Below are 27,466 nucleotides of genomic sequence, written 5' to 3' on the forward strand. Positions count from 1 at the left end.
TTAAGAAACAAAGTTTTACTTAATAACCTTTTCCCCTTTTTAATAAGGTTTTCCCTTTTTTATGTAATTTTCTTATTTTCATTGAAGTGTATCCTTTTTAACTATATACTTTAATATAAACGTTTTACTTTTTTTGTCAAAAAATTGTATTTTTCATTTTTATGTTAGCATAGATCAAAATCTAATTAGAAGAAGTTCTTTACATGTATCAAAATCTCATCAATTGATTAACACATGTCATAAAAAAAGAGAAAGATGGAAGGTCATGATTTCTTCTAATCTCTTTTTTACTGTTTCTTTACATAAGATTCTTATCTTTGAATTTACTAAGTGTTTTGTATTTGGCAAAAAAAAAAACTAACTAACTCAAAATAAGAATTTACATTGAAAAAAAATAAGAATTAACATTTTTTCAATAAATATTTTACAAATCTCCGCTAGTTTCTTAGTTTCAACAATAAATAATAAATATAGATGAAATTTGATTGTTTTAAAGAATTAAATTTATTTCCTATAATTTATCACAACTTAGTTATTTGGATTTAGGGTTTCTAGTTTTTCAGAAATCAGAAATCAAAATTCATAAATTTTCGACGGTTAAGGTAATTTGATTCACATTTCAGCTTTACTAATGTGTAATTTCAAATTAGTAATTAAATTTTCTTGATGTCGACATACCAAAAAAAAAGAAGTAGATAAGTCAAATTATATAAGAAGGGAAACATATATATTACATTAACTAAATCAGAGAAAGTATTTTCTTTCCCAAATCCTAAAAGGTTTTTCTTGAATCTATCTTTTAAAAGAATCTAGATCATATTCGTTTATCTGCCCTGTTTCTCTGATATTATATATATTGGATTTATGATTTCTTCTCACAGGGTTAAGAGAAAAGATGAATGATCTGAAATTTGACCCCAATGTCAAGCTTATACTTGCCTCGGCTCGATCACATGCCATGTCATTGTCACATGGTCAAGTAACTCCTCTGCATCTCGGAGTTACTTTGATTTCTGATCTGACTAGTGTTTTCTATCGAGCAATCACCAGTGCAGGAGACGGCGATATCTCTGCTCAGTCAGTTGTCAACGTTATCAACCAATCCTTATACAAGCTCACTAAACGGGTTACTCCAACAACAACTGGAGCCATTCCTCCTCAAAAACCAAGCCCTAACAAGAATCTTCCAAAACAGACTCCTCCCTTATTAAGTGGGACCATTCCTCAAAATCCAAACCTTCCAAGACAGACTTCTACTCCCTTATCAAATGGGACCGTTCCTCAAAATCCAAGTCCTAACAAGAATCTTCCAAGACCGAGTACAAATGGGGTCATTCCTCAAAATCCAAGTCCAAACAATAATCTTCCAAGATCGAGTACTACTCCCTTATCAAATGGGACCATTCCTCAGAATCTATATCTTCACATACTCCAAAGACTGCATTTTCCCTCAGTAACTGGAAACTTTCCTCAAGATAGTCCAAGTCTTGTTACGGTTTTGAATCGTGCACAAAAGAATCTCGGGGATACCAAAGTGGGAGTAGCGGTATTGGTAATTAGTCTTCTTGAAGATTCTCAAATCAGTGATGTGTTGAAAGAAGCTGGTGTTGTGCCTGAGAAGGTTAAGTCTGAGGTGGAGAAGCTTCGTGGGGAGGTAATCCTTCGGGCTTTGAAGACTTATGGGACAGATTTGGTTGAGCAAGCAGGTAAGCTTGATCCTGTCATTGGCCGACACAGGGAGATTAGAAGAGTAATTGAGGTTCTCTCAAGGAGAACCAAGAACAACCCCGTGCTCATCGGTGAGCCAGGTGTTGGAAAAACTGCTGTGGTTGAAGGTTTGGCTCAAAGGATACTGAAAGGAGACGTGCCTATCAATCTTACTGGTGTAAAACTTATTTCCTTGGAATTTGGTGCAATGGTTGCTGGAACAACACTCCGTGGACAATTCGAAGAAAGATTGAAGTCTGTCTTGAAAGCAGTTGAGGAAGCTCAAGGCAAAGTTGTTCTGTTTATCGATGAGATCCACATGGCTCTTGGTGCTTGCAAAGCAAGTGGGTCAACGGATGCTGCTAAGTTGCTTAAGCCTATGTTAGCAAGAGGTCAGCTTCGTTTCATTGGAGCTACTACGCTTGAGGAATACCGAACACATGTTGAGAAAGATGCTGCTTTTGAGAGAAGGTTCCAGCAAGTGTTTGTAGCTGAGCCTAGTGTGCCTGATACTATCAGTATTCTTCGAGGGCTTAAAGAAAAATATGAAGGACATCATGGTGTTCGTATCCAAGATAGAGCTCTAGTTCTTTCTGCTCAATTGTCTGAACGTTACATCACTGGTATGTTGCGCCATCTTTTTATCTAACATGTCCTTGTAATTTATTATGATTCTTTTATGTTTGCTTATTAGTGCTCTGTTCTGTGCTTAGGTCGACGTTTACCGGATAAGGCAATTGATTTAGTTGATGAGTCTTGTGCACATGTCAAAGCCCAGCTTGATATTCAACCAGAAGAAATTGATAGCCTTGAAAGAAAAGTAATGCAACTAGAGATAGAGATTCATGCTCTCGAAAAGGAGAAGGACGACAAAGCTAGCGAAGCTCGTCTTTCCGAGGTAAATTACTTTCAAAAACATGGTTTTTACATATAGTACCTCACTTCTTTTATTTGTTATTCTGCAGGTGAGGAAAGAGCTTGATGACTTGAGGGACAAGCTTGAGCCTCTTACAATAAAATACAAAAAGGAGAAAAAGATCATTAATGAAACTCGGAGGCTTAAACAGAATCGAGACGATCTCATGATTGCTCTACAAGAGGCTGAGAGACAACATGACGTTCCTAAAGCTGCTGTTCTAAAATATGGTGCAATTCAGGAAGTAGAATCTGCGATAGCGAAACTAGAAAAGAGTGCTAAAGATAACGTGATGCTTACAGAAACTGTTGGGCCAGAGAATATTGCTGAGGTAGTGAGCCGATGGACTGGGATACCAGTGACTAGACTTGACCAGAACGAGAAGAAGAGGCTAATTTCTCTTGCTGATAAGTTGCACGAGAGAGTTGTTGGACAAGACGAAGCTGTGAAAGCTGTGGCTGCTGCAATACTAAGGTCGAGGGTTGGACTAGGAAGGCCACAACAACCGTCTGGTTCCTTTCTCTTCCTCGGTCCAACTGGTGTTGGTAAAACCGAGCTGGCTAAGGCTCTGGCTGAGCAACTCTTTGACAGTGAAAACCTACTCGTTAGGCTTGATATGTCGGAGTATAATGACAAATTCTCTGTTAATAAACTTATAGGGGCACCACCTGGATACGTGCTTAAACTCAAGCCACTTCTTTATGTGTTTTTTGATTAATGGTATAATGGAAACTCACATGATACTACTTTGTTTTTCTTAGGTACATTGGTCATGAAGAAGGTGGACAACTAACTGAACCTGTGAGGAGACGACCTTACTGTGTTGTACTATTTGATGAAGTTGAAAAGACCCATGTAACTGTATTCAACACGCTACTTCAAGTGCTAGAAGACGGGAGATTAACCGATTAGCATGGGAGGACAGTCGATTTTAAGAACACAGTGATCATAATGACTTCTAACCTTGGTGCAGACCACCTTGTTTCAGGGCTTACAGGTGAAATGACAATGCAAGTGGCTCGAGACAACGCAATGAAAGATGCGAAAAAACATTTCAGGCCAGAGCTGTTAAACAGATTGGATGAGATAGTTATGTTTCATCCTTTGTCCCACGAGCATTTGGCAAAAATTGTTCAACTCCAAGTGAAGAATGTTGTGCTTGCTTGAGGTTTTACATTTTTATAATATTGTATGATTGTTATTGTAGGTGTATGGTGCTAGAGGCCTATTAGAAGATGGCTAGAGAGGAAAGTGGTCACAGATATATCAATGATGATTGTGCGAGAAGAAATCGGTGACGATTCCATTGTGTGCATTGATGTAAACGAGGCTAAAACTGATCTTGTCTACCGAATAGATAAAAATGTTTTTGTGAAGATAGAGCAAACATTAGATGTTGTGATTCATTCAGGGAATAAGAGAGGAAGAAGCAATGACGAAGATCACATCGTCACTTTAACCAAAAAAATAAAAAATGAAGTCGTAGTGATAGATTGAAGAACGATCAGGGATTAAAAGTTAGATTCATTCTGGTTTTTTTTTTTAGTTTATATGTATGTAAGATTTGTGTTACTTTTGTTCATATAGCTTTCTAAATCTTACAACAAGAAGGAATAATCATTATGTTGAGAAACAAAAACAAATAAATGGTTTTATCGGTCTTAAACCGGAATCTTTTCCGGAAGTTTGGTGTTTCCGGTTAGTGTCAAACTGTCGTAGTAATCCACAAGGACTTTCCAGCCTCCAGGGCACATAAATCCATCTGGTGGGTTCTCTCTGTTCTTTGCCAATGCTCTCATCTATCAAAACAACCATCAAATCTTTGATCAGAAATTGAATACACTTGAGCTTAGTTACATTATGTCCCAATTGGTTTGAGAAGTGTTTATTTACCTTAGTGCCAGAAATGAACAAGAAGTCCTGAGCCCTTGAGGGATCAAAGAAAGCCATCTTTCCTTGTGTCTTATCGTACGCAGCAACCTACACCAATTGAAACCAGAAATCAGAACTCAAAAAGCCTAAATCTTTGAAGGAAGATACCAAGTTTGAGTATTATGCGGTTTCTATGAATATACCCTGAAAGGAAGAATGTTGAGTCGTTCGAGTCCAGGAGCCATGCTTAGAACTTTCTTCCCGTGATCAGCATCGTACAGATCACGTTTCTCCACGGGATGACCCATTCCAGCCGGATCCCTACCGACAATGTAGAAGTTAGCACCAGCATTGATCCTAGCCTTTGCGTGCCATTGGACTTCGGTTGGACCAGCATAGAGCATTGGAGATGGGAATATGGAAACCACAGTAGTCTCTGGATCAAGAACACCATCCTCTAGCACCTAATCAAGTCATGAAAACCAATTCAGCATCTCCTATAATGAACTAGCAAACAACACGCAAAAAAAGACTTTGATTCCGTTAATACCTTCTCGTGCTGTTTCATTCGCCAGCTTAGAGGAACATCATCAGCTTTTGTAAACCCTCCCAATGGATGAAGCAAAAGGATAGGGTTTTTATAACCCATCTCAAGAAGTCTCCTACGAGTATCAGTCATAAGAAGAGCATGTCCATTATGAACTGGGTTCCTAAGCTGAAACGCAAAGACCGCATCCGCACCACGTTTCTCTAGCTCCTTACGCAGTTCAAACGGGGAAAGCCTGAAACGATCAAGCCCATCATTGTACTTAACAGGTTCCAAAACCTCAAGATCACCCCCAATGAGCCAGTCTCCAGCATTGGTTATCGCCTCTTCTACATAAGGCAAACCCGGTGCAGTCGTACCCCAAGTTCTCGCTATTCGCTCTTCTTTCGGATGTTTATAAATCTCAATACTGAAAACAAACACACAAACATTACTCTATTCAGTGATCTCTCTATGCAAATCTGATTCCTCAACAAAAATAACAGAACTATAAAAATCAAAACTTTATTCCTCAAATCAAAACTTTATTCCTCAACAACAGTAACAGAACGATAAAAATGAAAACTTTATTCCTCAAATCCTAATCCAACCTAAGAGAAACTTACTCATTGAGAATAGCGATTGGATTATCATCAGAATCAACAAGGGAGACACGTTTAGATTCACCGATTAGGGCTTTTTGTTGATCATCAATCGCAAGAACAATAGGCACAGACATATTAACAACAGACCCATCATCGAGATTCAACAAATTGAAATGAAGAGTTTGGAGGAACTCAGATTCCCTCATAAACCCACGAAGAGGACTAGCCCAACCTTCACTCAACACATGCATCCATTGCAAATCAATCGCCGTCAATCTCACTCTCGGCAAATCCGCCGCTTCGTGTTTCTTCTCTCGCCGTCTCGGTTCCGGTACAACAAGATCCACAAGTTTCCCACCATCTGGCTCGATTAAGCCAGCTCGTACAGAGATGGTTCTTAAGCTACGAGTTTTCGAATTCGAAGGGAATGAAATGGATGTGGTTACGGAATCGGATTTGTGAGATTTTGTTAGAGGTTGAGAGATGAAAGAGGTTGGTTTGGGGAAGACGGTGGACATGGAAGCCATTGAAGAAGGAGAATCGAAAACAAAAAAAACAGAGAGGAATGTGAATTTGTTGCTGTAGTGGAGAGAATGAGAATCTTCGAAAGTTCGAATTTTGAAGTGGAAGATGAAGTGTGAGTGGGCTTTTATAGACCAATGTGATTAGTTTCGTAAGAATATTGATATTAGAATTAGGACCAGTTCAAAAATCGAACATTATCCAAGAATACGTCGATGTTCGACCAGCACTTTGCTCATGAGTCATGACGATATCAACTTGGCAAATTAATATTGTAATCACGTGAAGGACCATGCGACATCATCATCATCATTTGTGGGGTAATAACATAAAACTAATGCCGGCTTAAGAAAAGTGTGTTCATTTCTTAAACTTAAATCACATTTGGAGGACTCATTATAGAGCTCATCACCTTTGACCTGACTTTATCTTGACCTGAAGCTACCAGGAATTTATATCTGAACTTTTGTTTCCTTTTTGACGGCGAAATAATTTGTTTAGTATAAGTTTTGTCCATTCTTTACAGGTCAAAAACATAATTAATACTAATAACGACGATATTTTAATGTTTCCTCTTGCATGAAAAAGCATTGAAAATGACGGAGTTGATTCACTTTATTGGTGGCTGCTTTGGGCTCACATTCAACATGTGCCAATTAAGAATTCTGAGGGTCGACCTACCCATCCTCATTCACTCATAGCGACAATTCAAAACAGATCTACTGGGGCTTTAAATAAGGGTAAGGCCTTGTTCCGAACTGGGCTTTAGTAAGATATTATAACATTTCTGTTCCAAATACAGTACATCAAAACTTGAATCTAACTTATATCAACTTCAATAATCATCAATTCATCAGTTAAAAAAACTCCTTCTTTCATGGTTTAGTTTATCAAAGATATGCATTTGATTTATAAGAAAACCCAAAGAGTATTTGTTACCTAGTCGTCCCCGGGTTTCACGGGGTTACAATAAGAGAAACAAAATGGGCCACATAATATTTATTTATTTAGTGATTCTGTCGTTTAAAAAAAAATTAGTTTAACACATTGTCAAAGTTTGAACTAAGGAACTTGTAACTCAAATACTGAAACTTTAACCATTAGACTACATTTTTATGCAAATTCGGCCAAAACTAAATAATAATATGATTAGCGGCCGCAAGCTTATGTTTTGCTTGCTTGGCCTTGTGGCCGGCTAAATAACCTAAGTATATAATCAATAAATTACATAAACGACCGGATAAATCAGAACTTAATTATAATGTTAAAAGTAATTAAATGAATGATGACCCTCGTCGTCTCTCCTCTTAAAACACAATAATCTCATAAATACAATTTTTATATGAAGTCTTCACAAACTACTATAAATTTCCCAAAGTTGTTCTCTCTCTTTGTCCACTCGAAGACTCATGGGGATAAGAAGGCACTCGTGTTATGGGCTTCGGGGCTTTTTATTGTTCGCCCTTTCGAGGACCTTCTCACATGTTTGGACTTTTGAGTCTAAATGCCTTATTTCCTCACGAATGACGTGAACATTTTTTCGTCCTGAACTCAAAAGTATCAATTACACACTTCACACTACTAATGGTCAAGTTTTTTCGTATTTGAAACTACAAATGTAAGTAATATATGCGATAAATTTATTATCCTCTGCTAGTAAAATCCATTAAAAAAAACTACCAATGTGGGTGTATGTTTTCTTTCAGTATATATAAAGAGTTTTCGCAGAGAGCACATATCGATGGTGGTACATCAAATCTGATCATTCATATCTAAATAATTGTTGTTGAGTTTTCTATATGTGTGGAACGTTAGATTGCTTAAGCTAGAAATTGACACAAGAGTTTGATCACCGAGTTCCTGCCTCCTGGCCTCTAACCGGTACGTCTCGGGTGGGAACTGTCTCCCACAACTTTTCACTATCAAGCAAAAAGTATTACAAGCACTAATAGAGGTTTCTCTTCTCCTTGTTACAAATTTAGAAATTAACTCACACACAAAAGACAATAGAAAAGGAGACTATACCGACACGAAGACTATGCCCATATCTTCACAATTGTGCTATTATTTACCGTTCTAATCTGGAAAAAAAAACAGCGCACGTAGGAGAATTGGGCACGAAGACATGAATGGGACACATAAAGGATCAAAAGAGTCATCATGGGTCTGCCATGATGAAAGTTAAGAAAGTTCCAATACGCGCGAAACAAGATTGAATGCGACTTCTCTCTATACCAAAAACGAATCTCCCAAGTCCCAAGTGAATATTGTGAGCCACTAACTTGTTATTAACATTTTGAGACAAAAAAAAAATTTGTACGTGTTTTTGCCAAACCCACTTGGCCATGACCAATCAGAAAAAGACAAGGAAGATGTGTATCTATGTGTAATGAGGAGGCCACGCCATCAGTTTACTTGCACTTTTCCAACTAGACGTGGCCTCTCACCGATCTCAACCTCACTTTCCTCTCATTTCTCAAATTTTATTGGCTACGTGTTTTTGTGTTTAGCGTTCAACCCAAATATCGATATATTCTTCTTTTTTTTTCACATTTTTAACGATTTCGAGCAAAATAATTCGATTTATTTGTATAATTTTAATATGGTAGTTTTACAAATAATGAAACGAATGACCAACTGATTTGTTAGGTGTTACAATAAATATGGAAAAAATCTCATAAGTTTGAAAACATTTATTCTGAGGAAACTTTTTCTTCCCCAAAAGAAAAAAAAAGTTTAAAGTGGAAAAAAGAAAAAAAAGGAATAAAAAGTTTGAATTCAGTTTTTTTCTTTTCTTTGATAGATTTCTTTCTACTTATTTATTACTCTACTACACACCACACAAAAACAAAAATAAAATAAGTAATCATAGTATCCCATAAATCAGTAAAGATAAATAAAATCCAGAAAATACTGGGCCTATCATTTTCCTTCACCAACTCTATAAATGAAGAGATAATCCTACAGTTACACCTCAAACCAACTCCATCTCACTTCTCAAGTCTTATAATTTATTCATTTCTCTCTTCTTCATCGATCTTCGGCTTTTAGAAAACCTAATCAGAAATGGCAACGGCGTCGTTTAACATGCAGTCAGTGTTCGCTGCTCCTTCCGGTGTATTGACTACACGCAACATCAGAAACACAAACCAACTCTTCTTCAAGAGGATTGCTCCGGTAGGAGTCAGATGCATGGCTCAGGTATATATACACTAACCTCATAGTCCTTCCACTTCCCTACGTTACTTATTTGACTTTTAATCCTGACCGTTCCTTACATTGACTATTTTTTTAGGGCGATCCTATCAAGGAAGATCCTTCTGTGCCCTCGACCTCGACTTCGGCCACTCCACCACAAATGCCACAGTCTCCTCCTCCACCAGTTAGCAAGCCTAAGGTATGATCTAATGATCAAAGTCATTAATATATATCACTAGCTAAAAAAATGAAGCTAATGAATAATTTTCTTATTGTCTAGGTGAGTACGAAGTTTGGAGATTTGCTAGCGTTTAGCGGTCCAGCACCCGAGAGGATCAACGGGAGACTAGCAATGGTTGGATTCGTGGCGGCCATCGCCATGGAGTTATCAAAGGGAGAAAACGTGTTTGCTCAGATCTCTGACGGTGGTGTCGGGTGGTTTCTAGGAACAACAGCGTTGTTGACGTTGGCATCGATGGTTCCGTTGTTCAAGGGAATAAGGGCAGAGGCAAAGTCAAAAGGGTTCATGACTTCAGACGCCGAGCTATGGAACGGTCGGTTTGCGATGCTCGGTCTCGTTGCGTTGGCCTTCACCGAGTACGTCACTGGTGGGACTCTAGTCTAAAGCTAAAGCTTTTTGTTTGCTAGTTTAAGGACAAATTTGGAGAATGATTATGTAACGCATAGATTGATTTAATACTATGAGTTTTAAACAGTGTGTCAACATGAATCAAAATTTAAAACCATGAAAAAAACATTATAAAAATTTATTTGAAAAAGTACTTCAAAAGTTTTCTTATAAGATAATGTGAATGGAGAAGAAGAAGTAAAAAATAAATTTTAGCTTCTATCCAAGGTTTGAGAGTTTATGCATTCTTTTGAAATGAATCAAGAGCCAAGAATAATTAATTATGCTCTTCCTTGTTATTATCGACCAATAGAGTCATCATGTGTCTGCCATAATGAAAGTAAAGCAAGTTCCAAGACGAAACGAAATTGAATGCGATTTCTCTCTAACAAATCACCTCATCTCAATTCTCAAGCCCATGGGTTAGTCTCATCAAAGCCCAATCAAAGCGTCAATGCTTCCCAAGAACAAAAAAAAATATATTAAGATGAACAAACAAAAAAACACTTAAAAGAGGAAAGATCTGGCCACTACAACACTACACGATAGTACGATCGATGAATATAATCGGAAAGATTTGAGTGGCTCAATTACATATTGCTTATACGACGTCGTTTTGAGTAGCATCATTTCGTTAATATTTATGTAGGAGACTGAAACAAGACAGAGAAAAGAGAATCTCCGAGGAAAACAAAAGTTGATGGCGACGTCTAAGCTTCAAGCTCTCTGGAATCACCCGGCAGGACCAAAGACAAGTGAGTTATCACATTGTTTCATCAATAATATATTACTCTTTCTTCTTCCGTTTCAATTAAGACTCTATTGAAACGTTACTATTGGAAAATGTTGAATTGTTTATAGTACAGTTCTTGACAAAAAAAAATCTATATCACTTTAAATCCTCTAATGAATAATATATTCTAATTGTAAACAGTTTCTCTCTTTTTTTGTTGTTGTTGTTGTTGGGTATTAATCAGTTCATTTCTGGGCTCCAACATTTAAGTGGGGTATAAGCATTGCTAACATTGCAGATTTCCAGAAACCTCCAGAAAATATTTCGTACCTTCAGCAAATTGGTAAATAACTACTACTCTTCAGAAATCTCTAATCTTTCTTGTTACAATTATTGTTATAAACATATTATCCATAATTATTGTATTAGCTGTGACATGCACTGGAATGATTTGGTGTCGTTGCAGCACTATAATTACTCCTGTAAGTTTTGTTTGCTTTTCGAGTTTTACTTTTGTGATTGGATTCTTGGTTTTGGTTTATCGATCTGATTCTTTGGACTTTTGTTTTTTTTTAACAGAAAAACTGGAACCTGTTTAGTGTTAATGTTGCTATGGCAGCTACAGGGATATACCAACTTACTCGCAAAATAAAGTGAGAATCAAACCCACTTTTTTGTTTTGCTTGTGTTTTAACATAGATAACAAATTCATCAGCTTACTATATAAAACATTTCTTTTGCTAAGTTAAACGCAATCAGAAAGGTTTGGTTTGGCGTTTACAATCAGCAAAGGAAATTTTGCTTAATATGTAATGCAAACAAAGAGTCGAAGCTATTTTAAACTCGATTTTTATGATGATTGTCTATGATAGTATGATTTTATCTTTTGATACATCAATGAAATGCTTATTAACTTTTTTTTTGATATTAGGTATGATTATGTATCTGAAGCAGAGGCTGCTGTTGAAATTGAAGGATGATGATGATGAAAAAGATGAAACATTTGACATGTGAAAATGTTCGTTCATTAGTACTGTCTTGTTAATGGACCTCTAGTAGCATATGCCAATGTTTGGATTTTTGTTAGATAGTGAATGGTACGTTACATGCTTGCTAAAGATTTTTATATTATTTGGGACAAGATTGATAGTTGAGTTTATGTAAGATTAATCAGTAATTAGATCAAAATAATAACTCTATATCTCTTAAAAATATGTTACCTCTTTATCAATGACTAGATGAGTACCCGCACTACGTGCGGGTTTACGTATTATTTACAAATTATTTTATATAATGTTTGTTCATATAAAGTAAAATTGAATGCATAGGTTTTGAAACATAAATATGATTTGTAATTGTTTTTGAAAAGCCCAACTATATTAGTTCATCTGAAAAACGAATGTGATTGAATTGTTTTTATTGTTGTTTTAGATTCTCAGTTTTTTTTTTGAATTTATATATCCTTGCTTTTTCAGTTATATGTATAGATTGTGAGACGGTGAAATTTTAGAAAATTTATTTCTTACACTAAAAATATAACATGTCTTTATTAATCATATCTCTGCATATTCAATCTAAGCATATTCAACTTGATGTTCTTGGAAAGTTTAGTTAAGTTCTTGTCATAATCTTATATCTTACGTATTAGTTATAAGGATAGCTCCTCAAATATCTTTCAAATTACTTGTTTTCTTAGCATAGATCTCGAAAAGCTTAGATATATTTAATCTGCATATTCATTTAGTTTCTTTCATAATAATCGTCTAATTTTTAGGCTAGGAATATGTGTAACATGTTTGGATTTTATCATCACTTTAGCCACTTAAGTGGATCTCAAAATTAAAGAGGATATATTGAATTAAAAAAATGTAAAAAGAGTGATGTTTCAAGTTCTCATTAATTATATTCTCATATTTTAGTTGTTATGTTGAATTAATTACTAATTATGTATTACTTATTTTATGAAGTATAGGTGGCAAGCTCTCATGTGCTGATGTGTCAAGTTGTGGGAGAGAGTTAGTCTTCTTTCATATATATGATTCAATGTATATTAAAATCTCAAAGAAACTAAATATTTCAGTCATTAGTCAATAGTAAAATTATAATCTTCAAATCAAATTCAATGAATATTTTTCTCTTTGTTTCTGTTTTAAATACAAACCAACATTTTTTTTTTTTTAACACTAATACAAACTAACATTATTTCTTCAAAAGAATCTCTTACCCAAATTCATTTCCAAATTTAATGTCTTTCTATAAATAGTTTCACAATTTTTTTATTCTTCGTGCAAACATTTCCCGCCAAATTTCTCAGTAAAATCCCTCTTCTTCCACGTCTCCCTCCTTCTGCGTCACCATCTTAGAGCATCCATGGCTTCTTCTCTGAGTTCCAAGGCAAAAACCTTCAAATCCCCAACCAAAACTCCAACTAAAATGTATCGCAAATCGTATCTATCTCCATCTTCAACTTCACTCACTCCTCCTCAAACCCCAGAAACTCTCACTCCTCTTCGTAGATCTTCTCGTCACGTTTCCCGTAAAATCAATCTGGGAAATGACCCAATCGATCTTCCAGGAAAAGAATCAGTCGAAGAAATCAATCTAATTCGAAAACCTAGAAAACGAACCAATGATATTGTTGTTGCAGAGAAGTCGAAGAAGAAGAAGATAGATCCGGAAGTTTCCTTCTCTCCTGTTTCACCAATTCGATCTGAGACGAAGAAGACGAAGAAGAAGAAGAGAGTTTATTACAACAAAGTCGAATTCGACGAAACCGAATTCGAAATCGGTGATGATGTTTACGTTAAAAGAACAGAAGACGCGAATCCAGATGAAGAAGAAGAAGAAGATCCAGAAATCGAAGATTGTCAGATCTGCTTCAAATCACATACTAACACAATAATGATTGAATGTGATGATTGTTTAGGTGGATTTCATTTGAATTGCTTGAAACCGCCATTGAAGGAAGTTCCTGAAGGTGATTGGATCTGTCAATTCTGTGAGGTTAAAAAGTCAGGTCAAACACTTGTGGTTGTTCCTAAGCCACCGGAAGGGAAGAAATTAGCGAGAACGATGAAGGAGAAGCTTCTCTCTAGTGATTTATGGGCTGCTCGAATTGAGAAGTTGTGGAAAGAAGTTGATGATGGTGTGTATTGGATTAGAGCTCGTTGGTATATGATACCTGAAGAGACGGTTTTAGGGAGACAACGTCATAATCTGAAACGAGAGCTTTATTTGACGAATGATTTTGCTGATATAGAGATGGAATGTGTTCTTAGGCATTGTTTTGTGAAATGTCCTAAGGAGTTTTCGAAAGCTAGTAATGATGGTGATGATGTGTTTTTGTGTGAGTATGAGTATGATGTTCATTGGGGTAGCTTTAAGCGTGTGGCTGAATTGGCTGATGGAGATGAGGATAGTGATCAAGAATGGAATGGTAGGAAAGAGGAGGAGATTGATTATAGTGATGAAGAGATTGAGTTTGATGATGAAGAGAGTGTTCGTGGGGTTTCGAAGAGTAAGCGAGGTGGTGCAAATTCTCGTAAAGGGCGTTTCTTTGGGCTTGAGAAGGTGGGGATGAAGAGGATTCCTGAACATGTGAGATGTCATAAGCAGAGTGAGTTAGAAAAGGCGAAGGCTACTTTGTTGTTGGCTACACGTCCTAAGTCACTTCCTTGTAGAAGCAAAGAAATGGAAGAGATCACTGCGTTTATAAAAGGCTCAATCTCTGATGATCAGTGTTTAGGTAGATGTATGTATATTCATGGTGTTCCCGGTACTGGGAAGACTATTAGTGTGTTATCTGTTATGAAGAATCTGAAAGCTGAGGTTGAAGCGGGAAGCGTAAGTCCATATTGCTTTGTGGAGATAAATGGTCTCAAATTGGCTTCTCCTGAGAACATTTACAGTGTTATCTATGAGGGGTTGAGTGGTCATCGTGTAGGTTGGAAGAAAGCTCTACAGTCTCTGAATGAGAGGTTTGCAGAGGGAAAAAAGATAGGTAAAGAGAATGAAAAGCCTTGCATACTTCTCATCGACGAGCTTGATGTTCTAGTCACTAGAAATCAGTCTGTTTTATACAACATTTTGGATTGGCCTACCAAGCCTAACTCCAAATTGGTTGTGTTGGGAATAGCAAACACTATGGATCTTCCAGAGAAGTTGCTTCCTCGGATATCAAGCCGAATGGGTATACAGAGACTGTGTTTCGGTCCTTATAACCACAGGCAGCTACAAGAAATCATTTCTACAAGGTTGGAAGGAATCAATGCTTTTGAGAAGACAGCTATCGAATTTGCTTCAAGAAAAGTAGCTGCGATATCAGGAGATGCAAGACGCGCGCTTGAGATATGCAGGCGTGCAGCGGAAGTAGCGGATTACCGTCTAAAGAAGAGTAACATATCTGCAAAGAGTCAGCTGGTGATTATGGCAGATGTTGAAGTAGCCATTCAAGAGATGTTTCAGGCACCTCATATTCAAGTTATGAAGAGTGTATCGAAACTGAGTAGGATCTTCTTGACGGCTATGGTTCATGAGCTTTACAAAACAGGAATGGCAGAGACAAGCTTTGACAGAGTAGCAACAACAGTATCGTCTATTTGCTTAACCAATGGTGAAGCTTTTCCCGGTTGGGACATTCTTCTCAAAATCGGTTGTGATCTTGGTGAATGCAGAATCGTTCTTTGTGAACCTGGAGAGAAGCACAGATTGCAGAAGCTGCAGCTTAATTTTCCAAGTGATGATGTTGCTTTTGCATTGAAAGACAATAAGGATCTTCCATGGTTGGCCAATTACTTGTGATTTTTTGCTAGTTTAAGGAAAACTTTGGAGAGATTGATAATGTAACACAGTTTGATTTCTGGAGTATAAACTATAAATACAGTTACAACACAACCATAATGCCAAAGCCACACGAATCAAAGTTTCTTCACAAGTGGATCTGTAGATGACATAATATCCAACATGAGACAGAAAGCTCTCTTTATTGTATGCTTAGTTTATAGAAATCTGATGCATAAGACTGAGAATCCTCTAGGCTGACGCGTCTATGACACCACCTTCATTCACCTTCACGAAATTATCGATGTACTCTTTCCTGTAAAATAGCCGTTTCGATATCCATAAACAGCTTTTCTCGTGTCTTTTCTTGGATGAACTTTTGCAGAGTAAGTTTTTGATGAGACAAAAGGGGAAAACAGAACATTGTACCTTGCAGGGAGGTGGTCGTGTGGGCGATTGTATGGTGTCCAGACCGGTTCACCCACGAAAAGCCGCATTGCCTGCTCAACAAGATATTTCAATTTTCTAATCAACCAAATATATATATGATGAATTAACCACTCTGAAGAAGCTAACATTGCACCTTGATATAGTTGTCTGAGTCTACGGTGAAGCGATGATATATTCCAGCAGGTAAGACTATCATACCTCCCTTCTTTACCCATACTCTAATCCAAGCTTCATTGCGATCCCTCACATCAAAGTAACCTTTTCCCAAGAAAATGAAACGTTGAGAATATAGATACCGACTTAAATCAAGTAAAGCAGCCAATAAAAGTACTTACCGCTTCCTGCAACGCAGTAACGGATCTCTTCATCAGTGTGCAAATGTTCTTCGAAAAAGCTCTTCACTTTCACTTCATAGTTTGGAAGCTTTTCCGGGCATACCTCACAAAAGTCCTGCATTTTGAACACTTTTCCATCATCAAACCAAGACTCAAGCACATAAAACAATTTGCAAATCATCAACGAATTTTCCTAAATACATTCAGTAGAGTAAGTGTTACAATTGAGTAAAACCCTAGAGAGTTAAAACAAGACTTGTTCAAAAGTAAACATCTAGCATTCAAGTCTATATAAACAAACCATGTAAGAGTAACCACGAGATTCGCGGATCTTTTTCAAATCCTCATCGGTTTCATAGTTATCAGCATCAAGTCTCCAGCTAAGTACTCCCAGCTCTGCACACAAACATTACATCTGAAACAAATAGAGAAACAGAGAGAAGAACACTGAATTGAAACACACAAAGAGACCTGCAAGTTTGTCCAAAGATAGAAACTCCTTAGGATCCTTGTGGTGAGGAAGTCTCTGATCCTCTTCGCTATCATCCATATACCATGCCTGGATCACTTCTTCTCTTCCATCCTAAGCAAAAACACACATACACAAACACAACAAGAAAACATAAATTTATGATGCTAAGCTTGAAAGAGAAACAAAAAACGTTCAGCAATTAGTGAAATTTTCGATTGCAACCTCCAAGACAAAGCCTGAATTTCATACACAACAAGTGAAACTAGAAAACATCAAATTTGATGATTAAAATAAAACAAAAATCAAAATTGGAATAGTGATCAGTGATTGAAGACCACTTAATTAACAATCGGCGGCGATTCATGTTTTCATAGCTGAAACAAGAAATTTTCCGATGAGCTTTCACGAAATCAGAATCAGAAGCAAGAGATTTACGATTACCTTAACCACTTCACCCATGGTTGTTTGTTCCTCTTCTTCTTCGTCTTCTTCGTTAGGCTTTTTATGATTCCTCTTCGTCTTCAAATCCACGCGATATATGCCTTCTCTCCTTTTCAAAAGAAGTCATTTTCGTTTTATCTTTTGGGACAAAAACAGAGAAAAAGGTTAAAAGACTAAACTACCCTCCATCCGCCGGCGTGCGGCGAGGGAAATGCCGCCTCCACATATATCCGTTTCAGACTATTTATCACATTTTTGAGGTTTGAGAAAATGTAAATACGTTAGTTAGAGTGGTAATTATTGTAAAAAAGTTAACAAAGTTAAAAGTTAAAAACTGGGTTAAAAATGGACAAAAGAAGAGAAGTTTGGTGGTGTCAAAGTAAGACTCGAGTCGAGAGTAAGAAACACTTTGGCTAAAAGGTCTCTCTCGTTAAAAGTGTCAAGTAAGACATCATTTACACATTACAACACCTAGAAAATGAAAGCCCTTCTTTCACCTCTCTTGTCTCTACTCTCTGTGACTATATCCTCACAAAAAGAATCAGAAACAAGAAATTACCACTAACCTACTAAGCTCTACTCAAAACTATAGACCAAAAATTATGGGTGCAAAACCCCGGAAACACAAAAGAAGGCCGATCCGAAGAGAGGTTTCTTTTCTTCATATCTTTGAGCTTACAAGCAAGCAACTGTTTCAACGCCTATTCACAGCTTATAGCATCTCCACGTTTCGGTATCTTGTTAAATGCCTGGAGACCAAGCGAGGAGAGTTATGAGGGAAATCATCCAAACCACTGATTTAACAAAGCTTTATATATGATTCTCTTCTTACCTTCACTGTTTAGATCAACTGAAAGATTGGGACTTTTTGTCTGGCTTTCAGGTGACTGGCTATGCAGTGGAGATCCGGTGCAGCCTAGGTTTTGCGAATATGCAGCTTTCATCCGTGGCTGACAATTCAGAAACATCTCCAAGCTAGAGGACGCAACTCCTGGACACTTTTTGGCCTTTGAGAATTTTCTGCACATTACGAAAACATATCAGTTTATAGCGATTTTGGAATAAGCGTAAGTATATAAATGCACCTGTCTTTCCGCTTTTCACGATATCTTTGCAAAGATACCTTTCTGTTCGCCTGGCCCTCCATACCTTAAGAACGACCCAAAAAACATAGAACGACGGTTAGATTAATAAACTTCACAGGTCATATAACATGCAGAACAACAAGCAAGCCAAGTTTCCTCCAAGTTAACAACATTAGCATAGCTTTGCACAGGTGAAGATGTGTTGATCAAGTTTCGCTCCGAGAATCATTAAGGTAATATGAATACTGTTCATACCAGAATCACGAGAAGAATTCGCCTTCTCAAGGCCTTTTTGGGGAAGTTCCATCATCTTCTCTGCAATAAGATTTCACATTTTCAATTTGATTTTTGACTAATTCAAACTAGACTCTGAAGAAGGAAAGTGGAATCACTATCACAAAAACATGCAAGAGGCATTTGGATATTTTACGCAAGGTAGTATAGCACAATGCAACATTTAGACATACTTCCTTGGTCAACTACCCATGCCTCCTTTCAAAGTTGGACAAAACAAAAGCAGTGTTTGCAAGAAGAGAAAATAAATAAAAAAGCTCTACTGCGTCAGAAAAGCTGGTCCATGAACTTTTTCCAGTTTGATGATACACAAAACAAAATCATTTCATGTTTGAATCATCTATCTATCAACTGAAAAACAGATCAGACACTTTAGCAAAAGCTTACCTTTACTTATGAGCTTTGAAATCATTCTACTGGAAGCAAAAATACCGTTTTCAGGCAAATCAATTGGATTGGCTGCAAAGTGCATGATTGACCGGGCCTGCAAACCAATACAAAGGATGAATGATCAAAAACATGCCAACAAAATTTCTATTTTCAGACTGGACAGAATAATGTTATTGATTTACCTTTTCAGGTGGTATTCCATCATACACATTCACTTTTCCACTATAGAATATCGTCATTTGCCCAACGAGCTCACTTGTTTCAGCTGGGCTTCTGATGCAAGATTACAGACAAGAATGTTTAATATGCTTGTAGAACAACAGGCACATGCAGCAAAACCTTTTCTTAAGCTTTCGTAGATGGACTAGGGAAAAAACCCTCTAACTTACAAAATATCATTAAGGAATTCAAGTAACTAATTATTATTTCAAGTCACATCAGTCATATTGACTATTATTTTCCATTTCTAAAGAGATCCAGGATACTAAGACATAACGAAGATGATCTTCGATCACACGATCGTGGCCAACCTAAATACTATCTGACAAATCCACCATCAATGCCTTGAACCATATATAGATTCTGTCTCTAAGGATGTGATATTGAACCAAAAACTTCCTAATATCACAAACTTAATAATGCAATGCATTACACTTTTCTTGAATTAAACAACATTCCAGTTCCAGATGCATAGAAGCAGAAAGGTATCAAAAAAAATTCAAATACGAAAATGTAAACCTGGGAGAAATAGTCGTCTTGTGGCCATCTTTCTCGGATACAAAGTGACCAGACCCACCGGAAAACTCAGCTGATCTTGGAGAATCCATTCTATGGCACGCGCCGTTATCTTCCGGATAAGAAACCCGGCCACAAGCTTCCAGCTCGTTGCTTGGCTCAATCAACGTTGTTGTGACCTGTAGATATCAGAACAAACAAGGCAACTTAGATTTTCACTTTTTTCAATCTGTGAGTTTAAACGAGAAATAGAAGCAAAATCGAAGTAAATATCTCACGCGAGGCGGATTTACTGGCTGAGAAACGAGGATCTTGCGGAAGATACCGGCGCCGGAATCGTCTCCAGGCTCATAGAGAGCTTTAAGAGATAAAACTTGCTGGATCGCCTGAGATTTGTTCCACGACGGTCTTCGCATTCCTATTTCGACATGTGTCAGCCTCCATTCTCAGAATAAACAAGCAAAAAAAAGCTCCGACAGAGTAGAGAATTTCAAAATTTGACTTCCGCTGCAAATCGGAGAAGGAAACAAGACTATGGAGAAAGGTAGAAGAAGAAGAAACCTTTGTCTTTGAGGAATTTGCGGCAGTCTTCGCGAGTGAGCTGAGAAATGTCCTCTTCAGTGAGTAGCTTCAGAGGTTTCGCAAGTATAGACTTCGCCGGTGAAACTCCGACATCCATCTCCTCCTCTTCACCGGAATCCCGGCGAGAGAGCAGTGGCGTTTCAGTAATAATCGGAGGTTTTGGGGGTAAAATTAGGAAGAATGAGAGAGAGCGGAACAGTGGCGAGAGAGAGTGAGGTCGAATAGTTTTTCCTATGGGGGAGTCAATTTGGGGGAATTGTTCCCGGAGCAGGGAAACTCCCTAGACTGCCACGTAAGCTCCACGTCTACATAAATTATTATAAGCCTAATCATGGCTGCTAAACTTGCTAAGTTTACTTTTATATCCCCTTTTTCTTCCATTCAACTACTGTTTATTGTAATCCATTAAGATAGGAGAATAAAATGATTACTCCAATTCTATAGACTATAGAGTTAATGTAGGTCGGATTTAAGGAGATTCCAAACTCTAAAAGGAAATTACAAAAGAAAGCCACAAATGTAAACGAAAACGAAAATCTTATGTCCAACCACAAATACACAAAACCACACTTTTCTTCCTTAGAACCGTGAACATGTTCGATAACAACAACCACCAAACGAACCATCCTTAAAACCGTCAGCATGTTAAGATACACAACAACAACCAAACGAACCATGGTTTAGATTAAACCAAAGAAGTTGACGCGGTTGGACGTATTACTTCTTATTAGTTTCTTCTAATTTGTTGGTTTTTGAAAAGCAAATAAAAAAGAATAGAGATTTGTGTAAAAACTCAACATATTGCACATAGGAACGAACGTAAGACAATATGAATCCCAATGTAATCTTTTCGTATATGGGATACGACAAAGATGGTAAAGAGAGACATATCAGAGAGTGTAACTAAGTTTACAACAACTCAAGCATACCAAAAGCCATCATTCTACACAGGAATACATATAAATATCCAATACTTGACAGGAAAGCTTTCTTTATTGTAGGCCTTGTTTATAGATCCTTGTTTCAGAAAGCCAGATATAGAGAGAGGAAGCTCTCTAAGCCGAGGCATTGATCATGAAGTTATCGACATATTCTTTCCTGTAAAATATCAGAATTTATTTCTCGTAAAATAACAGAATTTCTTGCTTGATTATATATCCCATTGTTTGCATAAGAGAACAAACAAAAGGGGAAAACCCAGGACATTGTACCTTGCAGGAAGATGGTCGTGTGGGCGATTGTATGGTGTCCATACCGGTTCACCCACGAATAGCCGCATTGCCTGTTCAACAAGATATTTCAATTTTCTAAGCAAGCCCAAACTATAAAATAAATGGCTAGAAGAAAAGCTGACATTGCACCTTGATATAGTTGTCAGAGTCCACAGTGAAGCGATGATAGATCCCAGCAGGTAAGACTATCATACCTCCCTTCTTTACCAATACCCTAATCCAAGCTTCATTACGATCTCTCACATCAAAGTAACCTTTTTCCCAAGAAAATAAAACATGACTACTATATCGAAATTTTAAGTTTACGAGTAAAGCCGCCAGTAAAAGAAGTTCTTACCAGTTCCTGCAACGCAGTAACGGATCTCCTCATCAGTGTGTAAATGTTCTTCGAAAAAGCTCTTCACTTTCACTTCATAGTTTGGAAGCTTTTCCGGGCATACCTCACAAAAGTCCTGCATTTTGAACACTTTTTAATCATCAAACCAAGATTGAGAAAACCCCTAGAGAGTTAAAATAAGACTTGGACAAAAATAAACATCTACCATTCAAGTCTAGTGGGATAGTAAATAAATAAAGACCACAAACCATGTAAGAGTAACCACGAGATTCACGGATCTTTTTCAAATCCTCATCGGTTTCATAGTTATCAGCATCAAGTCTCCAGCTAAGTACTCCCAGCTCTGCACACAAACATTACATGTGAAACAAAATAGAGAAGCAGAGAGAACAACATTGAATTGAAACACACAAAGAGGGGGACCTGCAAGTTTGTCCAACGATACAAACTCTTTAGGATCCTTGTGGTGAGGAAGTCTCTGATCCTCTTCACTATCATCCATATACCAAGCTTGAATCACTTCTTCTCTCCCATCCTAAGCAAAAGCACATCAAGATGGGATTAGATTCCTTGGGAGGCAATGTTCAGATATTTTATATTTAATCTGATTTTAGCTTCAAAACTTCAGACAATTCGAGAAATCGTCAATTGCATAACTAAATTGAATACGAATAGGCATTAAACTGACTGCGAGATTTGAGCAAAAGAAGTAGTTATGATGATTCGAAAATCGTCGAAAATGAATCAAATCACTCAGATAACAATCGACGATTCATGCTTGCATCGCAAAACTAGGAATTATCGATTGGCATTAACAGATCAGAAGCAGAGGAGACAAAGATAAAAACATACCTTGACCGCTTCACCCATCGTGTTCCTCGTGATGTCTTAGTCCTTCTTCGTCTTCAAAACCACCCGATTACTCGATTCTTCTTTTTAAAACAGGGAAAAGATCAAATAAATAAAAATCTTTGGTTAAAAAGACTAAACTACCCTTATTTCTCAACTTTATAGAAGAATGTTGCAAATCTCAGACATATCACATACATCATGCCATGAAAATAGACAAATTAATTATCTCATACATATCAATCACAAAGAAGTTGTGTTACTTGGACCTCAAAGATTGGTATCATCAATAAGGTCTCTCTCATTATAAGACAAGCATTTACATAATACAAACCGCCACATCCTCTCTCTCTCTCTCGCGTCTCTCTAACCTACTCAAAACTACAGACCAAAAAAGATGGACGCAACCCGTAAAAAAAACAAAACCATACAAGACCCGCACTGATCCAGCTCAAATCTTTAACCCATGTTTCTTCCACAATGAACGAGAACATTCATTGTTTGCTTTCTTTCTTTTTGTACATGGCTAACATGTTATAAGAACATGAAATTGTTCTTCCCGCCTTTTGACCCGTAGTACCATCTCCAGTTCTTTTGGCACCTTGTTAATTATCTATAAAAAAGCGAATGAGAGTTTTAAGGGAGATCATTGGAACCATTTGACAAATGCTTGTTCATACCTTCGCTGTTTAGATCACTGTTTAGATCAACTGAGATATTGGGACTTTTTGTTTGATTTTCAGGTGACTCGCAATGCCCTGTGCCACTAAGGTTTTGTGAATATGCAGCGTTCATCCGTGGCTGACGATTCAGAAACATCTCCAAGCTAGAGGACGCAACTCCTGGAGCCTTCTTGGTCTTAGAAAATCTTCTGCTCAGAAAGAAAGGTATCAGTATTCATCGATTTGGAATAAGCAAGCACACAGCATAATAGCAACAACTACCTGTCTTTCCGCTTTTCAAGATATCTTTGCAACGATACTTTTCTGTTCGCCTGACCCTCAACATCTTCAGAAAAGACCAACAAAAAGAACAATAGTTAAATTAACAGAATTTCATGGTCGTATATCATGCAGAACAAGCAAGTAGTTTAGCGTAGCATGTAGAGGTGAAGAGGTGGACCAAATTTCGCTCTCAGGTGTTTTAAAGCATCATTGAATAATAGGATTTCATATCTTTAAGGTAAAATGAGTACTGTTTGTACCAGAATCACGAGAAGCAGGTGCCTTTTCAAGTCCATATTGGGGAAGCTCCACCATCTTCTCTGAAAAAATCAAATCACAATTTCAAAAAAAGGGGCACGAGGCATCTGTAGACACATAAGCTAGTAGAGGTAGCAGCAATTACAGCATTTAGACATGCTTCTTTGGTAATTTAACAATGCCTCCTTTCAAAATTGGACAAAATGAAAGGCCGTGTTTGACATAAGAAAGAAAGAAAGACTCATCTTGAGATGCAGCAGCTCTAGTCATTTTTTCAAGTTAGATTATACATTAAAAAAAAAACTCATTTCAAGTCTGAATCATCAATCTTTCAACTGAAAAGCAGATCAGACACTTTAGCAAATGCTTACCTTTACTCATGGGTTTCGAAATCATTCTACTAGAAGCAAAAATACCATTTTCAGGCAAATCAATTGGATTGGCTGCAAAATGCATGATAGACCGGGCCTGCAAATCAATACACAAGATGAATGATCAAAACCATACCATCAAAATTTATATTTTCAGGCTGGACAGAATTATGTGATTCATTTACCTTTTCAGGTGGTACTCCATCATATACATTCACTTTGCCACTATAAAATATCGTCATTTGCCCAACCACCGCATTTGTTTCAGCTGGGCTTCTGATGCAACATTACAAAAAAGCGTGTTTAAACAACTTAATTAAATAACATTGGAGTAGTAATTTGTTTATAAAACAACATGCACCTAATATCAATAAGACTTTGTACATGAACTACCCCTAAAACTCTTGTTAGTAATTGCAGAATTCACAAATCATATAGACTAATGGACTAAGTAACTGATTTATCGTTCACTAGCAATAATCACATCACATCATACCAATCCTCAAAACAGAAGAGTAAAGAGTAACACAGAACCAAGAAGATCTATCTGACTCTTTTAACCTAAATTCTGTGTGACCAATCCACCATCAAAACCATGATTCATATAGAAACTTTTCAATGTCTAAGACACTGATATCAAACCAAGTACTTATTCTAAGATCACAAACAGAATGTCACAATGCATCAGTTCTCTTCTTGAGGCATGAAAGCAGAAGAAAGATACCACACAAAGTCAAAACGCTATAGAAGAAAATGTAAACCTGGGGGAAACAGAAACAGTCTTGTGGCTATCTTTATCCGCAACAAACTGACCAGAACTACCAGAAAACTCAGCTGATCTTGGAGAATCCCTTCTATGGCACGCACCATCATCTTCCTGTAAAGGAATCCTTCCACAAGCTTCGAGCTCGTTCCTTGGCTCAATCAACGTTGTTGTAACCTGTGAACAAAACAGCAGTACACACAGAACAACAATTTTCCCTAAATCAGCACCAACCAAGTAAACGATTCTCTACTACTTCAGAACTTAGATTTTTCTCTGTAAATCGAAACAAAATCGAAGAACAACACTCACGCGAGGCGGATTTGGCGGCTGAGAAACAAGGATCTTGCGGAGGATTCCGGCGCCGGAATCATCTCCAGGTTCATAGAGAGCTTTAAGAGATAAAACTTGCTGGATCGCCTGAGATTTATTCCACGAAGGCCTGCGCATTCCTGTTTCGACACGTGTCAGCCGCCATTCTCCAGAGAGCGAAAAAAAAAGCTCGGAGAGAAGAAGAATAGAGAATTTCAAAAAATTGACTATGTACGATTCTTCTCAGCAAAATCCGTGAGGAAGATCCTACCGTCGAAGACAATAAGACCGGAAAAAAATGGAGAAAGGAAGAAGAAGAAACCTTTCTCTTTGAGGAATTTGCGGCAATCTTCGCGAGTAAGCTGAGAAATGTCTTCTTCAGTGAGAAGCTTCAGAGGCTTCTCAAGTATAGACTTCGCCGTAGTAACTCCTACATCCATATCCCTTGTCAGATTCCGGCCAAAACGGCCTCACCGGAGTCCCGACGAGAGAGCAGTGGCGTTTTCGTAATAATTGGAGGGTTTTGAGGGCAAAATTAGAAGAGCGAGAGAGAGAGAGAGAGAGAAAGAAAGAGAAAGAGTGAAGTCGCTAATAGTCTATGGGCTTCAATTTTAGGGGAATGGTTTTTGGAGCAGCGAAGCTCCCTAGACTGCCACGTAAGCATCCTATTAGTCTCTCTAGATTATAGCCTAATCATGCATTGCTTAAGTATCCCAATTATTTTTTATTTTTTGGGTAAATCTTATGCTGATTATTTTTTTCGCGTCAAACAGTGAAATAAAATAGTAAATGGTAACAGTTTTATATTAAATTTAAATATAATAATAGCATGAGTGATAAAGAAAAATGACACGAAAGAAAACAGAGATTATTTTGTAATCAGAGAGTATCTTGTTTGTTTATTACTGAGTGGATGTCAATTTATCTAAAATCGCATACGATCAATTTGCATGTGATATTTTGATTAAACAACTAATTATTTCTATAAATGGATAAGAGTTATTCCAAAAATAGAACAAAATATCTTTTGTGTTTTGTTTGTATACTACTTTAGTCTAGATGGACAATCATCAATTCTTGGTTAGTGTTTTTTTCCTGGTTTTACAATTCTTGGTTAGTATCTCTAAAAAATGGAAGATCATGTCACTTATACGATTATTACTTGTTAGTTAGCAGAACCTCCAGCATTGCAACACTTCAACATGTCACGCAATTTTTGCAAAAAGATAATCATTCCAAACATTTTTGCAAACAGACAATTTTCAGTTTAAAACAACCAATCAAACCCTAAATGTAATCATGTTAAATGAGTTTTTTTTTTCTTAAAAAAACATCTCATAAACATGTTAACAAAAAATTTGTTAAGCTAATTTACTAGTTGATACTTTTAAAATGGATTTAGCATTTGTTTGGCAACAACATGTGTGCTATGAATTGGATAGCAAATTAGCAATACAACAAAAACACTAGCACAAACCATTTACTTTTTTGTTAAAGGATCTAGCACAAACCATTATACTAAAAAATCTCTTCGATATCCATATTCAGTAGATCATTTAGATGCATGTAAATGAAAATGGCTCAACACATAAAAACGAAGACTAGTCATTTTCTGAAGTGAATACCAAAACAATTGAAAAATACAAGAGATAGAGTAATAAATTGACAAGACGAAGGAGGAGAAATATATTTTCACATGAGTCTGACCAATATCGATTCTCCCTTAAACCTTGCTTGGTCTTGCGTGACATCCCTTCTCATTATCCAATATATAAAGTGATAATTGATAACAATGCATGATACATGTAATTATACTCGTGATGTACGATAAGGATTCATCACTCAATTCATCCAATGTCGTAATTGTCAAGATATACATGCATGAATAAACGAACAGTTGAAAACTTCTTTTTAAAATATAGTTTCGTCATCCATACATACGGTGATGTCCCGAAAAATGATTAGATAAGCAAACCATATTAATGCAACTTTTTCTTTTTAGATTACTATGAAATTTGGAATACTGATCCATAATTTTTTTGAACAAGAGAATGGAACGTGTAAACATTTTATTTTTTTTAACATCGAAAGTCGAACTTTGTGACTTTGAAGTTAATTCACTCTCGTTTG

General features: G+C 37.0%; 10 protein-coding genes and 2 long non-coding RNA genes across 26 annotated transcripts; 6 read left to right on the forward strand and 6 right to left on the reverse strand.

The window, feature by feature from the left end:
- Window positions 1-895: 895 nt before the first annotated feature.
- Window positions 896-3,399, forward strand: CLPB2 (casein lytic proteinase B2; the record flags this gene model as incomplete). Its single annotated transcript, NM_117549.1, has 5 exons — window positions 896-1,126; window positions 1,517-2,330; window positions 2,421-2,605; window positions 2,673-3,299; window positions 3,385-3,399. The coding sequence occupies 5 exons, from the start codon at window positions 896-898 to the stop codon at window positions 3,397-3,399; spliced, it is 1,872 nt and encodes a 623-aa protein (NP_567437.1).
- A 175-nt stretch (window positions 3,400-3,574) lies between these two features.
- AT4G14675 (chaperone ClpB1-like protein) lies at window positions 3,575-4,120 on the forward strand (the record flags this gene model as incomplete). The annotated part of the gene is made up of 2 exons (NM_001340954.1): window positions 3,575-3,778; window positions 3,845-4,120. 2 exons carry the CDS (start codon window positions 3,575-3,577, stop codon window positions 4,118-4,120), a joined length of 480 nt encoding a protein of 159 aa, NP_001328818.1.
- On the reverse strand, window positions 4,105-6,492 carry APS3 (Pseudouridine synthase/archaeosine transglycosylase-like family protein). Of its 2 annotated transcripts, NM_117550.5 has the most exons (5): window positions 5,648-6,492; window positions 5,046-5,451; window positions 4,699-4,959; window positions 4,517-4,603; window positions 4,105-4,422 (listed from the first exon to the last, which is right to left on the reverse strand). In NM_117550.5, exons 1-5 carry the CDS (start codon window positions 6,151-6,153, stop codon window positions 4,285-4,287), a joined length of 1,398 nt encoding a protein of 465 aa, NP_193204.1. In that variant the 5' UTR covers window positions 6,154-6,492; the 3' UTR covers window positions 4,105-4,284. The 2 variants fall into 2 exon arrangements, with proteins under 2 accessions (NP_193204.1, NP_001329676.1); NM_001340955.1 differs by having other exon boundaries at window positions 4,130-4,603; window positions 5,648-6,447.
- A 2,591-nt stretch (window positions 6,493-9,083) lies between these two features.
- On the forward strand, window positions 9,084-10,167 carry ELIP2 (Chlorophyll A-B binding family protein). Its single transcript, NM_117551.3, has 3 exons — window positions 9,084-9,349; window positions 9,444-9,545; window positions 9,627-10,167. Exons 1-3 carry the CDS (start codon window positions 9,215-9,217, stop codon window positions 9,969-9,971), a joined length of 582 nt encoding a protein of 193 aa, NP_567438.1. The 5' UTR covers window positions 9,084-9,214; the 3' UTR covers window positions 9,972-10,167.
- Window positions 10,168-10,411: 244 nt separating this feature from the next.
- On the forward strand, window positions 10,412-11,912 carry AT4G14695 (Uncharacterized protein family (UPF0041)). Of its 3 annotated transcripts, NM_001340956.1 has the most exons (6): window positions 10,412-10,522; window positions 10,624-10,729; window positions 10,952-11,050; window positions 11,137-11,189; window positions 11,287-11,360; window positions 11,639-11,884. In NM_001340956.1, the coding sequence occupies exons 2-6, from the start codon at window positions 10,675-10,677 to the stop codon at window positions 11,685-11,687; spliced, it is 330 nt and encodes a 109-aa protein (NP_001319940.1). In that variant the 5' UTR covers window positions 10,412-10,522; window positions 10,624-10,674; the 3' UTR covers window positions 11,688-11,884. The 3 variants fall into 3 exon arrangements, with proteins under 3 accessions (NP_001319940.1, NP_567439.1, NP_001078389.1); NM_117552.4 differs by having other exon boundaries at window positions 10,437-10,729; window positions 11,639-11,912; NM_001084920.2 differs by having other exon boundaries at window positions 10,474-10,729; window positions 11,006-11,050; window positions 11,639-11,891.
- A 1,102-nt stretch (window positions 11,913-13,014) lies between these two features.
- On the forward strand, window positions 13,015-15,602 carry ORC1A (origin recognition complex 1). Its single transcript, NM_117553.2, has one exon — window positions 13,073-15,602. The coding sequence runs from the start codon at window positions 13,078-13,080 to the stop codon at window positions 15,505-15,507; it is 2,430 nt and encodes an 809-aa protein (NP_567440.1). The 5' UTR covers window positions 13,073-13,077; the 3' UTR covers window positions 15,508-15,602.
- On the reverse strand, window positions 13,660-14,484 carry AT4G06210. The gene has a single exon (NR_141980.1). It is a non-coding gene; the product is annotated as an other RNA (long non-coding RNA).
- Window positions 15,509-17,417, reverse strand: ATARD2 (RmlC-like cupins superfamily protein; the record flags this gene model as incomplete). 6 transcript variants are annotated; one of them, NM_001036563.5, is made up of 8 exons in its annotated part: window positions 17,367-17,400; window positions 17,185-17,293; window positions 16,743-16,854; window positions 16,573-16,667; window positions 16,272-16,386; window positions 16,070-16,194; window positions 15,916-15,986; window positions 15,509-15,802 (listed from the first exon to the last, which is right to left on the reverse strand). In NM_001036563.5, exons 2-8 carry the CDS (start codon window positions 17,200-17,202, stop codon window positions 15,739-15,741), a joined length of 600 nt encoding a protein of 199 aa, NP_001031640.2. In that variant the 5' UTR covers window positions 17,203-17,293; window positions 17,367-17,400. The 6 variants fall into 6 exon arrangements, with proteins under 6 accessions (NP_001031640.2, NP_567441.1, NP_001078390.1 ...); NM_001203801.1 differs by lacking the exon at window positions 17,367-17,400 and adding an exon at window positions 16,993-17,117 and having other exon boundaries at window positions 15,545-15,802; window positions 17,185-17,313; NM_117554.7 differs by having other exon boundaries at window positions 17,185-17,417.
- AT4G06215 lies at window positions 16,833-17,207 on the forward strand. The gene has a single exon (NR_141981.1). It is a non-coding gene; the product is annotated as an other RNA (long non-coding RNA).
- A 101-nt stretch (window positions 17,418-17,518) lies between the features above and the next one.
- PPD1 (TIFY domain/Divergent CCT motif family protein) lies at window positions 17,519-20,562 on the reverse strand. Of its 5 annotated transcripts, NM_117555.4 has the most exons (9): window positions 20,250-20,562; window positions 19,967-20,106; window positions 19,692-19,867; window positions 19,136-19,226; window positions 18,951-19,047; window positions 18,525-18,584; window positions 18,270-18,333; window positions 18,017-18,204; window positions 17,519-17,933 (listed from the first exon to the last, which is right to left on the reverse strand). In NM_117555.4, exons 1-9 carry the CDS (start codon window positions 20,365-20,367, stop codon window positions 17,926-17,928), a joined length of 942 nt encoding a protein of 313 aa, NP_567442.2. In that variant the 5' UTR covers window positions 20,368-20,562; the 3' UTR covers window positions 17,519-17,925. The 5 variants fall into 5 exon arrangements, with proteins under 5 accessions (NP_567442.2, NP_001328508.1, NP_974548.1 ...); NM_001340958.1 differs by having other exon boundaries at window positions 18,270-18,584; NM_202819.3 differs by having other exon boundaries at window positions 18,017-18,333; window positions 20,250-20,509.
- Window positions 20,563-21,048: 486 nt separating this feature from the next.
- On the reverse strand, window positions 21,049-22,805 carry ARD1 (acireductone dioxygenase 1). 2 transcript variants are annotated; one of them, NM_117556.4, is made up of 7 exons: window positions 22,692-22,805; window positions 22,263-22,374; window positions 22,088-22,182; window positions 21,840-21,954; window positions 21,632-21,756; window positions 21,482-21,552; window positions 21,049-21,368 (listed from the first exon to the last, which is right to left on the reverse strand). In NM_117556.4, exons 1-7 carry the CDS (start codon window positions 22,707-22,709, stop codon window positions 21,326-21,328), a joined length of 579 nt encoding a protein of 192 aa, NP_567443.1. In that variant the 5' UTR covers window positions 22,710-22,805; the 3' UTR covers window positions 21,049-21,325. The 2 variants fall into 2 exon arrangements, with proteins under 2 accessions (NP_567443.1, NP_001328513.1); NM_001340961.1 differs by having other exon boundaries at window positions 22,528-22,805.
- Window positions 22,806-22,814: 9 nt separating this feature from the next.
- On the reverse strand, window positions 22,815-25,947 carry AT4G14720 (TIFY domain/Divergent CCT motif family protein). 2 transcript variants are annotated; one of them, NM_117557.3, is made up of 9 exons: window positions 25,659-25,947; window positions 25,337-25,476; window positions 25,023-25,201; window positions 24,447-24,537; window positions 24,262-24,358; window positions 23,893-23,952; window positions 23,633-23,696; window positions 23,369-23,559; window positions 22,815-23,301 (listed from the first exon to the last, which is right to left on the reverse strand). In NM_117557.3, exons 1-9 carry the CDS (start codon window positions 25,774-25,776, stop codon window positions 23,294-23,296), a joined length of 948 nt encoding a protein of 315 aa, NP_193208.2. In that variant the 5' UTR covers window positions 25,777-25,947; the 3' UTR covers window positions 22,815-23,293. The 2 variants fall into 2 exon arrangements, with proteins under 2 accessions (NP_193208.2, NP_001329427.1); NM_001340962.1 differs by having other exon boundaries at window positions 22,815-23,559.
- Window positions 25,948-27,466: the final 1,519 nt, after the last annotated feature.

This window comes from Arabidopsis thaliana, chromosome 4 (genome assembly GCF_000001735.4).
Source record: "Arabidopsis thaliana chromosome 4, partial sequence".
Taxonomy (NCBI): domain Eukaryota; kingdom Viridiplantae; phylum Streptophyta; class Magnoliopsida; order Brassicales; family Brassicaceae; genus Arabidopsis; species Arabidopsis thaliana.

What these genes read in the sequence shown, in the direction of transcription:
- APS3 (NM_001340955.1), bottom strand. Translation starts at nt 6,153, where the DNA reads ATGGCTTCCATGTCCACCGTCTTCCCCAAACCAACCTCTTTCATCTCT. An exon ending in CCAATCGCTATTCTCAATGA is followed by an intron (nt 5,452 to 5,647) that starts GTAAGTTTCTCT and finishes GTTTGTTTTCAG; the next exon opens with TATTGAGATTTATAAACATC. An exon ending in GAATGAAACAGCACGAGAAG is followed by an intron (nt 4,960 to 5,045) that starts GTATTAACGGAA and finishes TGACTTGATTAG; the next exon opens with GTGCTAGAGGATGGTGTTCT.
- ELIP2 (NM_117551.3), top strand. Translation starts at nt 9,215, where the DNA reads ATGGCAACGGCGTCGTTTAACATGCAGTCAGTGTTCGCTGCTCCTTCC. An exon ending in GAGTCAGATGCATGGCTCAG is followed by an intron (nt 9,350 to 9,443) that starts GTATATATACAC and finishes CTATTTTTTTAG; the next exon opens with GGCGATCCTATCAAGGAAGA. An exon ending in CACCAGTTAGCAAGCCTAAG is followed by an intron (nt 9,546 to 9,626) that starts GTATGATCTAAT and finishes CTTATTGTCTAG; the next exon opens with GTGAGTACGAAGTTTGGAGA.
- AT4G14695 (NM_001340956.1), top strand. Translation starts at nt 10,675, where the DNA reads ATGGCGACGTCTAAGCTTCAAGCTCTCTGGAATCACCCGGCAGGACCA. An exon ending in CCCGGCAGGACCAAAGACAA is followed by an intron (nt 10,730 to 10,951) that starts GTGAGTTATCAC and finishes GGTATTAATCAG; the next exon opens with TTCATTTCTGGGCTCCAACA. An exon ending in GCAGCACTATAATTACTCCT is followed by an intron (nt 11,190 to 11,286) that starts GTAAGTTTTGTT and finishes TTTTTTTAACAG; the next exon opens with AAAAACTGGAACCTGTTTAG.
- ORC1A (NM_117553.2), top strand. Translation starts at nt 13,078, where the DNA reads ATGGCTTCTTCTCTGAGTTCCAAGGCAAAAACCTTCAAATCCCCAACC.
- PPD1 (NM_117555.4), bottom strand. Translation starts at nt 20,367, where the DNA reads ATGGATGTCGGAGTTTCACCGGCGAAGTCTATACTTGCGAAACCTCTG. An exon ending in AGCCAGTAAATCCGCCTCGC is followed by an intron (nt 19,868 to 19,966) that starts GTGAGATATTTA and finishes TGATATCTACAG; the next exon opens with GTCACAACAACGTTGATTGA. An exon ending in CGTGAAAAGCGGAAAGACAG is followed by an intron (nt 18,205 to 18,269) that starts GTGCATTTATAT and finishes CGTAATGTGCAG; the next exon opens with AAAATTCTCAAAGGCCAAAA.
- ARD1 (NM_117556.4), bottom strand. An exon ending in CTCGTGGTTACTCTTACATG is followed by an intron (nt 21,955 to 22,087) that starts GTTTGTGGTCTT and finishes TTCAAAATGCAG; the next exon opens with GACTTTTGTGAGGTATGCCC. An exon ending in CACGACCATCTTCCTGCAAG is followed by an intron (nt 21,369 to 21,481) that starts GTACAATGTCCT and finishes GATATTTTACAG; the next exon opens with GAAAGAATATGTCGATAACT.
- AT4G14720 (NM_001340962.1), bottom strand. Translation starts at nt 25,776, where the DNA reads ATGGATGTAGGAGTTACTACGGCGAAGTCTATACTTGAGAAGCCTCTG. An exon ending in AGCCGCCAAATCCGCCTCGC is followed by an intron (nt 25,202 to 25,336) that starts GTGAGTGTTGTT and finishes TTTTGTTCACAG; the next exon opens with GTTACAACAACGTTGATTGA. An exon ending in ACTGTTTCTGTTTCCCCCAG is followed by an intron (nt 24,538 to 25,022) that starts GTTTACATTTTC and finishes ATGTTGCATCAG; the next exon opens with AAGCCCAGCTGAAACAAATG.